At 37.9% G+C, this 14,855-nt stretch overlaps 1 protein-coding gene across 6 annotated transcripts in view; it reads right to left on the minus strand.

Moving 5' to 3' along the window:
- The window catches only part of satb1.L (SATB homeobox 1 L homeolog), a 124,201-nt gene that overhangs the window by 60,031 nt on the left and 49,315 nt on the right, over positions 1-14,855 (minus strand). The window contains exons 1-6 of one of the 6 annotated variants that reach the window (XM_018267437.2): positions 9,515-10,974; positions 9,195-9,324; positions 5,752-5,990; positions 3,004-3,180; positions 2,197-2,323; positions 1,310-1,433 (exon numbers count right to left, since the gene is read on the minus strand). In XM_018267437.2, the coding sequence (XP_018122926.1) occupies positions 1,310-1,433; positions 2,197-2,323; positions 3,004-3,180; positions 5,752-5,965 (642 nt within the window). In that variant the 5' untranslated portion in view covers positions 5,966-5,990; positions 9,195-9,324; positions 9,515-10,974. Of the gene's footprint in view, positions 1-1,309; positions 1,434-2,196; positions 2,324-3,003; positions 3,181-5,751; positions 5,991-6,336; positions 6,357-9,194; positions 9,325-9,514; positions 10,978-14,855 lie in introns of those variants that run through there. The other 5 variants (XM_018267440.2, XM_018267439.2, XM_018267436.2 and 2 more) reach the window with 5 other exon arrangements.

The raw sequence follows: 14,855 nt of genomic DNA on the forward strand, positions 1-14,855 counted from the left end.
ATAGGAACAAATCCTATCTGTGGCTTCCATAAGCCAGTTGAACAAGCCTGTTCAGCAAATACAAATGTGGCAGCTCTGTAAACACAAAACTTGAATGGTTTGCAAGCAGTGAATAGAATTTTGATTGTTTGCAATCCAACAATTATTGAACAGAAGCCACAAGACAGAAGGTAGGAAAGAGCCATACCAAAATAATAAAGGATATATGAGTGTGTATTATATAAACACATCCAGCTTATTGGGATGACATGTAGAGTATTACATCATTTTTTTTCAGGATACTGTGATATTGAGAAATACTAGTAAAATAATGGATTTCACCAATATACAGACATATGTCAAATTAAACTTGAAGACGCTGTCAGTCGGGTTGATATTGTCATAAAAGAAGGAAAATCTTTTGCTGCTTCAATTCCAACTAAATGCACACAATATAGATTTGAGCTATGCTATATAAGTGATGTTTTGATTGCAGTTACAAATATAAAGATACTAAAATAAAGTATGGTACAGTATCATCAATTATAGACATATTACTGTAATGCAATAGGCTAAACCAACTCCCTTTACAAACATATGTGAAAGAATGTGCAGTCAATAGAAATGACAAAGGTTTGTATTCTGCATAATAACCAATGGAGCATGGCATACTAAGCAGGGCCAAATTTAAAAAAAAAAAAAAAAAAAACTTAAATTATTGGTTGATTAAAGAGAACTCATATTTAAAAGAAATAAGGGATGAGCAACTTAAAAAGAAAACACATGAAATACAACCTAAAGCATTGATTGTGAAAAAAAAGTGCTCAGAAGCCTTGTACTAAGAGAACTCTAAGCCTGATCAAAACCTCCTCCCAGTCATTCAGGATCAGTATTTAAAGACCAGACTTCAATGGTTTAATTTTATTACTAGAATATTTTAATTAGATTATATGACAGGATTCTAATTGTGTTGCGTGTAATTATTCTGACTCCCAAGGGGAATCTTTTTCTCACCTTTTTTTTTACTGCATGCATAATTCATCACTTGAGTGTAAGCGTTCATACTAACATGGACTGCCCAATATACATTGTACGATATTTATGGGCAGAATTCTGAACATTTACACTCCAATAGTTCAGAGCAAATGCTTTACAGACCTAAAGACAAGTGGCAATACCCTGCAGGACCTGAGGTCATATTGTATTAGTCATTGTACGCAGTTAATTAAAATTCCTAACGGTGCCCAGAGCAATGCTGCCGAGATCACGTCCATTTTTGAGACTGCTAACAATGCAATGTTATTTTTCATTACTGTGCAAAGTGTAATACCTGTGAAAGGGGACATTCCTTAGCCAGCGAACTCTGGTTCATATCTTTCAGTAAGTCCTTTAGAGCATTTCTGACTGTTATGTGGGACCACTGCTCTGGAGGCAAGTCTTCTAGTTTAGGACAACTATTAGAGACAGATTAGAAAAAGGATTATTACAAGATTGGATCCTGCTGCAGAACATTCCTTCAAGAAAGACAGATTTCATTTTGCGCATCAAGCAGATGCATCTGGAGATTGCTCTCGGTCTCCTGATTGTTCCGATTAGTTAATTACTTTATACAACACATCTGCTGTATTGATGCATGAATTATACATCAGCTGCATGTGGCGACTATTTTTTTCATGTTACTTCTACCTTCCTGCTCTGATGCGCTTGATAAAACAATTTAAGGTGCAATGCTTCCTCACATCCGATCATGAGTAGCAGGCTTATGTTTTGTTGTTTTTCGGGTTTTTTTCTCTTCTTTTTCGAAGATTTTTTTTCTTTAAGATCGGCATTGTAAAATAATAAAACAAAAGAATTTAACATCCAAGATTACATTAAGAATGGTGAAGTCATTCTTCTACAGAATGTACCCAGATGGTGTGGTGTGGGATATGCAAAAATATTTTTCAGTTAAGTACATTTTATGTAAAGTGCCCATTTGTAATGCATGTATATGCAAGTAATTGGCTAAATACAACTCATTAGCTATAGCTAGAAAATGTATATGCAGAACAAAACGAATGTGCCCAATGTGTGGTCAGTGCTATAAATAAAGCCTTTTACTACAAGCACGAAATGGCACACGTGGGGTTAAACTTAAGTCGTCACTCTGAATTGTTCAATTAATGAAATCTGCTGTAGGCAACAATGTAGCTCTCTTGTACGGCAGTTCTGACTCACCTGTGTAGCTGTATTTTCAGTGTGACCACATGGAAAACATCCTGCAACATGTCTGCTACTGTGGCATCAGGGGCATCTGTCACACAGGAGAGGGGAACTGGATTCCACTTTCCAACTTGGATTAGCCCTGTTCCAAGAAATGGAAAAATATCACGCACAGAAGTATGGGGACAGTGTTTCACATTAAGGGATCTAAGAAGGCCCTTTCAGACACTGTTGAACACCTCTCCAATAAGCCAAAAAGATGCTGGGAGTTGTAGTTCTAAAGCATAAAGCAAGCACTTCACTATCCCAGCATTTGCTCTATACACCCCCCACCCCCCAAAAAAACATCATTGACTATATTTACACTTCCCACACAAAACACAATTTACTGTAAACATTCCCATACTTAATACATATGAATTAACATTCCGTTAAACAGGTGAAATCAAGAACATTGTTGTACTTATAATGAAGATTTAGTTATCGCTGATCCTCTTGCTCTTGAAGACTGATAAAAGTGTATATACAATCATGCAAAATGTGAACTGAAAATGAAATGCGTCTAAGTATTCAGTCATAGATGCAAATTCACTCTCAGCATTCCATCTGCCCAGGCATGCTCAGCATTTCTTCCAGGATTCTCAGCGGAGCATATTATTAAGGTCAATAGGCAAGCTAATGATCCAGTGTTAACATTTAGAAGTCCCCAACTAGCCACCTTAGCTACAGTGGCTGTCAAAAAGCTAAATATCTTTTCCTCAAGAAATTGGCATTTGCTACAATCTCCAAAAAAAATGTACAGGTCATACATGTTCTACTTACCTTTGGCCTGGGCGGCTGCATTGTGAGAATATCCAAGAGATAGCAGAGCCATTTCAATCAGTTGGTTAAAAAGCATGTCTTTCCTGACCAAAACAAATTCAGCATGTTCTTCTTTGCAGTCATATTCAATGAAGTTCTCATAATGTTCCACCACACAGAACACTGGAATCATATTTCCTATGGTGAGAAAAAAAATATGTATCACTAAAGGGAGGCAGGGGCATTAAAAGAGAGTGCAACATACCACAGAAAAGGAATCGATAAAATCTGCAGTGAAGCAGTAACAGGTATTTAATTTTTTCTGACCCACAAAACATATATTATAGAAAATGATGCAGATAAATAGGAAACTATATATATATATATATATATATATATATATATATATATATATATATATATATATATATATATATATATATATATATATATATATTTATTATGGAATAATATGTTTTTTTATATTTCTGGTTAAAATATGGGAAAATAATTCCAGTTTATGGTTTTCCTTCTACCTTCTAAATTGAAAGCTAATACACACAGGGCCCAGACTATACTATGCTACATGATATAAGCATCTGTAATGTAAGTGACAATAGGGTTGAAGTGATTCACCTCATTGCTGACGCACTGACCCCTAACGATAAGCAATTACTACTTCTACTTATTTATAATAGATTGTAGTATAAAAAAAATATTGACACCATTAAACTACCCTTTCTTTACTAATACAACCAAGTAAAGAAATGTAATCATACAACTCATGTTTAGGTATTTATGATCAGTGGATGGGGGGGATAGCATCCCATAAACAAGTTTTTTGTAATGGGGTGCTAATGCTGTCCCGCTGGCAGTGCTCCTGAAGATACAGCCATTCATAAATGAAGATATAAAATGTATACACACATGCAAAAAGGGGGTTTGTTTTGTGTACAATGTTATGCAATTTCAAAAGTGAATATAAACCGATACAGCTGCACTGCTGAATTCTGGGGTCTGACACACAGAAAGACAGATAAAATGGATTTGGCTATATCCAACATAACTAGGAAGACACCTTTCTGCAGAAGAGAAATGCAGCGCAGATTTGTGATCTCTAGTCATGCAAGAAAATGCATTTCCCTATCAAGCAGCAGCAGTTTTCTGTCTTTGAAGTGGGTGATGAAAGTTCAATCCTTGTATGGGCTTTCCTTCTAACCTTAGGCAAGTCACCCCCATCACAACAGAATCATGTGCTTAAAATTAGCCTCGTTGACACCGTACAAGTGAAAAAAAAAAAGACATATCCTCTTCCCGGTGAAAGGATTACGCATTTTAATTAGCCAATTTTATATGACTTAACATGTCACAGCGAGCTCGTCTTGATTCTTGTGTCAATACTTACAAAAGGTAATGCGCCAAACGCATCAAAAGCCAACAAAAGAGAAAAGAAATCTAGTAGTGCATCTGAGCATCCTAGTGAGACACGTGCTGTGCTACTTCAGTGATTATTAAGCAGCACTCTCAGCTTGCTGATCTCTATTGACCTAATACTTGGCCAGCCCACTGACAGAAGCAACTTTATAACTGGCCAAGAGCATTAAGAGGGGAGAGAATTGGTCAGCGCTTACTGCTAAAAATACAACATGATTCTAACCTGAAGGCAATGTTAGGGCATGAGCTGGAGGTTTATTAGTCTATGTAAACAACACGTCTGCCATAAGGAGCAGCCGAAGTCTGTAGAATCCTTGTCTAAAACTGTCCTGGCATTAAAGTTCGCTGTGCAAATATCACATAATAACAGACACCACTGAAATCTCCTATTTAGGAATTTATAGAACTTATATGTTTGCAGGCGTCAGAAAGTCCTTCACTTCAGCTTCTCGGTACAATATTAATGCGCTTGGTTTGCAAAGGCATAATAAATTATATTTTTAATGCACCTACCCCCCCCCACCGCTTTCTTGAGATGCATACATTCTTGGCAAACAATCAATAAATAGGGTAATCGTGAACAGAGGCCAAAGAATTTGCTGAAGTGCTGTTTTTCCATTTTAATAGATAAAGATCTAACAATACCAACTGCTGTGTCTGTTCATTTTAGGATCAATATATGCTTTGTTTTCGCCAAAGCGAATGCAAAATGAAGGATTGTATGGTAAATGTTACACATTGAACACAATGAAATTCCACTGCCCTCAACTTTGTACTTGAAATTATCAGTTGTCTGGAAATAATGCTCAATACATTCCAAACCAGGAGAATGAAACTTTTCTACCAGTGCCATTCCTATTCAAGAGTGATTAAAGAGTGATTGTCAAAGAAATCGAATAAAACTGTAAAGGAAACACTTTCTTTTCTGGTGTAGGTCAGGATATGGGTGGTGAGAATCTATTAAAGATGCTGAAAAATAACCAAGCATGTAACTGAAATAACACAAAACTGGAAAAAAAGACCTACTTCTACACTCAACCGAGAAATAAAATTCAAATAAATGCTGTATGGGTATAGCATTATATTTTGCTGGTAAAATGGCTATCCGGTTGTGATTTAGAAAAATCACAAAAATAAGAATTCCACAAACTTATCTGTTTGCACCACACAGGAAAATTATACCAGTGTTTTTAAATTGCTTGGAAATGGCAGTGATGAAGATGAGTTAACAGCCTATGCTTATCACTGGAAAGAAATCTGAATCCCTTATAAACTGAGGATTTGAATTGATGAAGAGGATGTGAATCGATGAAGAATCGATTTGAAGAATATTACCTTTCCGAATATTTGTCCTTAACAGTTGTGAAGAATGTCTAAGTGGCACTCCATGCATTTTTCCTCCTGTGCTTCCAAGTCTTGCTCTTCCTCCTAGAGGACTGCCATTCTGCTCAAGGCAGGCTATTTTGGCTGGTGGACCCTTTGGATCGTTTACATTGTTAGACATTTCCGAATGTTCTATCCCCTGAGTTGTCTCGTTCGAATGATCCATGCTCAGTCCCGCCTCTAAGGATCACCTGGCACAATTAAGGAAAAAAAAAAAAACAACACACACAAGTATTTATAAATCTGTGATGTGTTACTTGTCTTTTGTAGCAGCAATGCAAATGATTACAGATTTTACTTGTGTAAACAGATGCATACATATACATATGAGGTCCTCATTAAGATTAAAACACAAAGTAATTAATCCAAACAGAAAGCACCACTTGCCAATCTCTACATGGTGCTGTGTTAGCCCCGATAAAAAAAATTGCAAACATTTTGGCAATCTGAGTGCTACAAGATAATACAAAACTTGGGGAAGAAAAGTTTAGCAGTTGGTCACCAATGTCAGTCTTATTCATAGGCTGTCTCTATTACCTTTCCTACTTCAGGACATGTTTCCTAGCAAGGTGTTAAACCCAGCTTTTGTTTCTGCTTGGAACACACTGCGGAAAGAGATACTTCTATAATTGGATCATTGGGAGAGAAAAAAAAAAGGACAAGAGAAGAGAGTGCACTCTTAAGTATTTAGCAAGGAGCACTTATCAAATTTCAAAAAGATGTGATACTATAAAGTGTGACCAGTTATATAGCACAAAAGGAGGAGGGGGGCGGCAATGCTGCCTGCTGACAGAATTATATTTCAGATACTTTGTGCCATCTGAAACACACGTATTAAAACCTGACGCTGATGTAATGCAACACCAATGCAAATGTGACCAACATCCTATTACCAGGGAGCATTGTACTACAAGGATTACATTACACAAGCATGGGCTGCAAACCACAACATCCCAAAAGTTAATCAGTGGGCCCTCTAAACTCCAGGGTTTTATTCAAGAGAATCAACAACTTCATTCCTGACTTTATATGTGCCAACTGAGTTTTAGAATAAATGTTGTGTATGTGTGTATATATATATATATATATATATATATATAATATATATATATATATATATATATATATATATATATATATATATATATACACACACACACACACTGTACAAATAACTCAATTGTGTGCAAAACTACACATATAATTTTGACATGTGAAATGATATATTTTTAAGGTTGCATAAATGCCAGATGAAAATATATATTTATTCTATTTGCTTAATCTTTTTGATCTCTGTCTAGCACACATAAAATGTATTATTACACACACACACGTATATATATATATATATATATATAATATATATATATATATTGAAAAGTATAAAAAGAAAAAACAGCACCAAGGGTCTTGAGAAAGGTCCCAATGGGGAACGAAACGTCGTGCATACTTTATCATAATACAAGATTTTTGTGAAGACCCTGCTGCTGCTGTTTTTTCATTATACATTAATTAACTTGCACATGGGCAGCTACGAGGTAACTATATGGGAATTGGTGCTGTCCAGGATATATCTATATATAATATATATATATATATATATTATATTATATATATAGTATATAATATATGAAGATTAACTTCAACTTTTGGTGGCAAAACTTATTGGTTTATGCTCATGGGAATGTCGCAAAACTGTAATACTACGGACTCTGATAACATATGAAATTAAGAGATGATGGAACTGCTGCCTGCATGTCTGACAATAAATCTGGTCAATTAATGGCTGTAACTGCCAATTTCAGTCTGTACAATAAATAAAATTGTTGCTATGACTCAGCAGCCCATAGCAGACATTTACATACAGGAACTTTAGCACTGTACTATCCTGGAAAAAAAGTCATCTGAATCATGCAGAAAACAGCGAGGGACTTATTTAAGTTCTGTGCCCAAGGCTAAAGTTCACAAAGATCTGTTACCAATAATGATCAGCGACTAGGAGTGAGCGAGCGAGCGCAGCATGCCCACCAAACACAGCACAAAGCCTCAACTATTATCTATGACAGGATGAGAGCAATTTGCTCTTAACCCTTTCACTGCAAAAGTATCCAGCAAAAGGAATCACAAATGATTAAGCAACTCATATTTTTCCATGAAATAATCTTTTAATATAGTATGCATTAGCTATAGATATTTCACATACTTTTACATCTCAAAATAACCTCTGATTTGTACAACGCATGTCACATTAATGAAATAGCAAACCTTAAAATGCTGAAATGACAGCCTGTGCTAAATTAAATAACATCTATATGGGTAGTGGGAGAAGACAAGTTCTACTATTAGAGAAAATGGGCTGTTATTTAATTATTCAGTGATCAGGATACATACTAAAAAAGACTTGTACTTAGCAGGTTTAAATTTACAGAAATCCTTTATATTATTTATATATATATATATATATATATATATATATATATATATATATATATATATGTATTTTTACATATATAACGTTGAGCACTCATTTCAGAACAATGATCTATTTATCATTGTTTAAACTAAGCTTGCAAATCAAAAGTAGACAGTACAGAAGATACAGTGTATACAGAATTACACAATGAGCATCAGCAATAGCAGCAAGCATAAGGAAATAGTTGTGGGAAAACAAGTGTGCTGATAAAGATAACCTGGCACTATATAAACACAGGATGATGATGATAACCTTTCAACCCCTTTTTTTAACAACCCAGATGAAAAGGCAGGAGTGCGGCAAATCAGGAAATGTCTCAGGAGGCACAGGATGACAGTAGTAAAAGTTGCAAAGCCAATATTAGACAGGCTGGTATGATCTCCATTCCATAGCACAGCCATATTCCTAGCCATGATTTTCTTAAACCTTTTAAAGAGACAAAGAAGCAAAGTGCTACCTCAATACATAAACAGTGGGCACTTTACCAAAGTCAGCAGAACTAGGGAATGAGCCTATTTGAATATATAATGCCTGATAAGTAAGGAAAAGTACAAGCTTTCCAACTATTTAGTTCAAGAAGAGAACCTTCATCTCGTCTGCCTTTTTCTTGGCAACAGGCCTAAAGTGCAGTTTGAGATAAGTATTTTTTTCACATTTTTAGGTGCCTTAATTTGCTTTGATGGGCAGAAAATTAACACCCAGGAGTTAGAATAAGCACAATGTGTAACTATAGACAAAAACAACAGCTAAAGGGGAAAGGAGGCAAAAAGAATATCCCAATCAAATGAATAATAAAAATAATACATCTGATAGAACTGAGCAAGCAGCAGACCATATCCTACATGAAAGTGCCCAAGAAGCTTGCAACATACCCCCTTAGTGACAGTACAACTGATCTCGTAGTACACAAATGGTACCTTACCTATATGTGGCCCTCCATCTGATGTTTTATAACAAATCCCAGCATCCACTGACAACACAAATGCACTTGTCAATAGATGGTGGCAGTTGTAGTTCAACATCCTCCAGAGGCTGGAACCCCATGAACGCATCTGGCAAGCAAAAAAAGAGAGTAAATTGCAAGCTTTTGGGTTAGACAGGCCTGCTTCCCAGGCAAATGTTCAGACACCTGCACAGTGTCGTACACAAAAAAAAACATAATTATACAGTGACCTAGAATTACTGTACTGAGCACCAGGAAGAAGGTGTAACTCCAAGAGAGCGCCCAGTCCTGTCACCTACCAGATAGTTGGAGCTAGCTTCACATTGGAGGAAAAGATAGGTGCACTGATAGGAGGGAAGAAGTGGTCGGACCGCAGAGAGAGTTGCTTAGCAGTGACATCCAGCAGTGCAGTGACTTTCACAATGTGACACTAAATGCAACAAAGTTTCTAGCAGGAAAGATTCAGCGACTAAATTGCAACATCTCAGGAGGAGAAAGTGAGGAAGATACAGAGAGGGGAGCTTCAGGCTTCCACTTCTATGGCAATAAAATTCAGTAAGGTTGCAGTCTTCTTCTTCTTCATCAACTCCCCCCCACCCAACACCACCACAGACAGAAAAATAAAATTACAGAAAAAAGAAATGATGGATAAAGAAATGAAAGCGAGGAAACTCGAGGGCAGAAAAAAGTGAGATCCCCAGGAAAGCAAAAAAATAAATAAAGGGGAAGGTCAAAAGAAAGTGCTGGAGGCAAAATGTCTCTCTTCAGTCCTGGGTTTATTCAGTTCTCCTGTCTCAGGTTCGTGCATTATTTAACAATAGGCAGGATGATGATAATAATCAGGAGTTGATGATGTTGTTGTTGTTAGCTTGTTGGTGGTGTTCTTCCCAGGCTGGCAGGTTGCTGTATCAGTGAGTGTGTGTTGTGTATGTTTGTTTGTCCGGAGCTGCCTTGCGTCTCTCTCTCTGCGATTCTGTGTCCCCATTAAATTATTAGTTGTATTGACTCATCACTCCTCCTCCTCCTGCTGGTGCTGCCGCCGTTCCCTGCTCTATTATTGCTGCTGCTATTAGGGATGATGATGCTGCTGCTGCTTCTTCTTCCTCCTCCTCATTTTAATAGAAAGTAGCACCAGCCAGGCCACCGCCGGAGCTCCATCTCCCTTCCATCAGCCCCCTAAGCCCTTCCCTGGCGGCCCCGGATCAGCCGACGTCCTGGGAGAGAGACAGAGGAGGAGGAGGAGGAGAGACATGATGAGAGTTGGGGGAGGAGAGCAGTAAGCAAGGCTGGGATATTGGGTACACAAATTAGGGGAGGCATATATGGGGGAGACTAAGAGAAGCAGGAGGCGCAATAGTAAGTTTTAAAAGACAGGAAAGAGTTTGCTGGATGTGAGCTGAGATGGATGGGGGAGGGGGGCATTGGGATTTCCGGGCGCGCAAGAATCTCTAATCTGCTTGATTAGAGTGAGTCGGCTTCCAGGCGATTATACACAATAGCCAGAATAAGTGGGAGCAGTGCGAGGGGAAGGGCGGCTGCAGGGAGGCGGATAGCACGGCCGGGGAGGCAGGCTGAGCTCACACAGTGACACACACATACAGGAGCACAGAGGAGGGGGCGGAGCAAGCCAAAGCCACGGCAACTCTGCAAGACCTTGCGCACATTAACCCCTTGTCACCGAGGGCCAGAGGAGCAGGTGCTGCAGTCCCTGATTGACACCACACAGCAAAGCTTGAGCACTCGTTACTGTGTCACGTGACAGGGATAACATCCAGTGTAGAGATCCCGGCCAGCAGCACCCTGAACCGAGTCTTTTATTGGGCCACACACAGGCAACGGTTCGGGCTAATCACCAAGCTTCACAGTTCAGTGTAACAAACATCTTTGACCCCATTTGCAAGAGTGTGAGTCTTCCATCTGTGCGGCGGGTCACATGATCAAGATGTACTACAACTCCCAGAGTGTGTTAAACATTCAACAAAGTGCAATAGGAGAAAAAAAAATACAATTGCCATGAACTTTTGTGGTAAATCAATTTAAAATAAGACGCCAAAAATATAACAGAGATAACAGGGTGCAAAATCCATCCCTTCTATGTGTCTGGTTATGGACTACAACTCTCAACATTCATAGTGGTAACATTTAAATAGTATAGTTATACATCTGATTAAAATCAATTCAAAACCATGCAGAAAAAAATCTGTATAGATAAATCACAGCTATTGCATGAACTACAAGTCCCATAAACCCTTGTGGTAATCGGTTCATACAGACACTCCAATAAAACATAAATCGTTATACAAATTGAATCACTAAAACTATATTAAAGGGGTGGTTTAAAAAAAAACAAATGCTCTGTAAGGATACACATTTATTCTTCTTGTGACTTTGTATTACTCGATATTACTATTCAGACCCTACCCTAATTATATTCCAGTCTCTTATTTTTAGGGTAATTTGCACCCTAGCAACCAGATTGCTGAAATTGCATTCTCTACACTAGACAGTACTAAAAGTTAATGCAAACCCCTTTAAGTTATAGCAGGATTTTTCTGTCTGACTCACTTATGATATCAGCTCCGGGTCCAAAACTAAGGGGGTTATTTCCAAATGGCCAAAAGTCGAAAAATTTTAAGGTTTTTTTTTTTTTTTATTATAAGATCCAAATTTTTAGTGGAAAAAAACCCTCAAATTTTTCAAGATTCATGATATATTTATAATGGAAAAAGTCAGAATCCAGAAAAAGTCAGAAAATCCAACATCTCAGATCTGCTGAGGTTGTATATAAGTCAATGGGGCAGATTTACTAAAGGGCGAAGTGATTAACGTTGGCGAAAATTCAGGCACTTCGCCAATTTACTAACGGGTGTAGGCGTAACTTCACTAGCGAAAGAGACAGACGATAGCGATCATTCGCACTCTATCGCCAAGCAAATTTTTCTTCTGGCGAATGGGCGTAACTCTGCAAATTCACCAAGATGCGGATTCTACCTTTTTTGCCAGACTTGCCTTTGCCGGCGCAGACCAGGCGAAGTGCAATGGAAGTTCAATTTTTAGTGGAAACATTTTCTAAGTCCCAAAAAACGCTGGCATTTTTTCCTTTTTTCAGAGTGATAGCCTGCAAAAGTCTGTAAAAACTTTTTCGGGTAACCGGGTTCCCCCATATATTTTCTCACACATAGAACAATAACTATACAGTGGGCTCATGTGTAGGGCATTATAACAACTCTATTTTCTTTTATTAAGGTTCCCTGGGCTTGTGTAATGTAATGTATTTGCTGCAACATATACGTCCATTCAACTTTATAATTTCCTGCCGTATGCAAATTAGATAACGCTAGCGCAACTGAGCTTTGATTGCCAAAGTAACGCTAGCGAAACTTTGCATCGCATTTTAGTGAATTAGCGTTGCCCTAGCGAATTTACGCCTGTCTAAGTGTTGTGATCGATTCAAAGCCATCGCTGGCAAATTTTCGCCGGTTAGAGAATTTGCCACAATGTCTCCCTGACCTATTTGGAATTTTCTTTGGCCTTAGCTGAAATTAGCCCAGAAATCTGACTATTTGGGAAAAAAAATCTTGAGTTTGCCCCGATCCAATTAAATTGTGCTTTTTTTATTAATACATAAGGTCACATCTTGGATTCTAGTTTGGTCTGACTTTTTTCATTTAAATACGGATTTTGATAAATAAGGTTCTACATGTCTATTATGATGGACATTAGTTCATTCTCAGATAGGAGCCATACAAATCTACAATAAAATATACAATAGTATTACAATCCCCAAAAAATACTAAAAATACTAAAAGCACAATACGTAATTAAGCAACAATCATATGAATAACATTGGTATAAAATCTCGATTTAAAGCCCCTGTGTGAGGCATGTTTTACGTGAATCCACTTCAAGTTTTTTAAGGAGTAATTGCCAATCACTGCCTCATCCCAGGATGGATTTTTAACACTGACTTTATCACTGTTATATTGGAGTCCAAATATGAAATGATTACCAGAAGGGCAGAGCTGGGCCAGGCCCCTAGGCAACCTGACCGGTCGTAGCGCTGGCTGGTCGTGGCGTGCATGAACAAAATGCCAGTTGCGGCATGCATATGCGAAACGAACCACGTATGAGAAAGCGCAAATAGACGTACGACTGCTGTCAGGGGCAGAACATCGGCTGATATGTTCTTTTACTTCTTTATTTAAACTGAAGGTCAGTGGCAGGTCGGGAGATGGGGACGTCCGTTCGTTCGTCCGTTATTGCAGGTAATCTGCATGTCTATGGCCACCTTTAAGGTATGAAGATCCAAATAATCTGGAAAACTCCTCTGCAGAGAAATCTCTACCGCTTCTGAAGGAAATAGTGTACAGAGGTGCTAAGACTCTTTGCCAACTGTTGTGTTTCGCATATGCCCCACAATGTTTTCATGGCAGACCTAAAAGCTACAGTAAACTGCAGGAAAGAAAGTACTAAAAATTCTTATTTCTAGTGATGAGTGAATCTGTCTCATTTCGCAAAAAATTTGCAAAACGCATTGAAGTCAATGGGCATCAAAATTTTTTACACGTGTGACATTTTTTTCTCAATCCAAATGCATTAAAGTCAATGGGCCTTTTTTTCTTGTGGCAACTTTTTTTGTCTCTGAGACTTTTCTGTCCAATGGGCGACATTTTTGTCTTTGTGACTTTTATGTTGTGGCAAATTTTTGCCGCGCATCGGTGGCTGGCGAAAAAATGTGCTCATTACTATTTACTACACAAAATCCTTGTCCATTGCTATACACACTTATTCAGTGTCGGACTTACCCACCAGGAAATCTACCGGTGGGCCCAAGTGTCAGTGGGTCCTCCTGCTTCTAACCATTTGGCCTGTTTCATGGTCAATACCTACTTCTGTATGGGAACAGAGAGGCTAAAGAATAATAAATTATAGAATAGAAAAAAAGAGACTTGAAAAATAGAGGTTGAGTGAGGTGAGGATGAGAAGAAATAGTTTGGAAAATGGGCCACTGGACTAACGTTTTCTGGTGGGCCCCAGGCATCCCAGTCCGACACTGCACTTATTCCAGTGGCAATCATTTTCTTCCAAACTGCATATAAATTCACAGGTCAGGCAGTAAACACATCTTACAGATAAGGAAATTATTTGATTTCGGTCACAGAATAGGTAGAAAATGAAGAAAATATGTTTATAGAGCAAGGTGCATTTTCAAGCAATCAAGTGTTGTTCTATTTACACTAACTACAGTAGATAATTGTATGGATTTTACATTTCTGCAGATAATTAATGATGTAATTATTACTGTTTCTTTATAGCAAAATTAAAACATTTCTGTTTAAAGAAAATAGATATTTTGGACCCACTGTTGGGCACTGAAACATACCTTTCATTTGAATACAGTAGTAGCATTTACAAACACAGAAAATAGGCTTTCAGACACAGCTCTGGCTTACAAAGTGCAGGTATAATTCCTTTAGCAACAGCAGAACATTTACGGATCCGCACACACTCTATTTAAACTGCATTTGGGGACGTAGCCCCTCTTTTTATAAATTTTTCACCACCTGTGAAAAATTAATAAAAAGAGGGGCCACGTCCCCGACTGCAGATAAATAGAGTGTGTGCGGATCTGTAAATTTT

This window comes from Xenopus laevis, chromosome 6L (assembly GCF_017654675.1).
Source record: "Xenopus laevis strain J_2021 chromosome 6L, Xenopus_laevis_v10.1, whole genome shotgun sequence".
NCBI classification, from domain to species: domain Eukaryota; kingdom Metazoa; phylum Chordata; class Amphibia; order Anura; family Pipidae; genus Xenopus; species Xenopus laevis.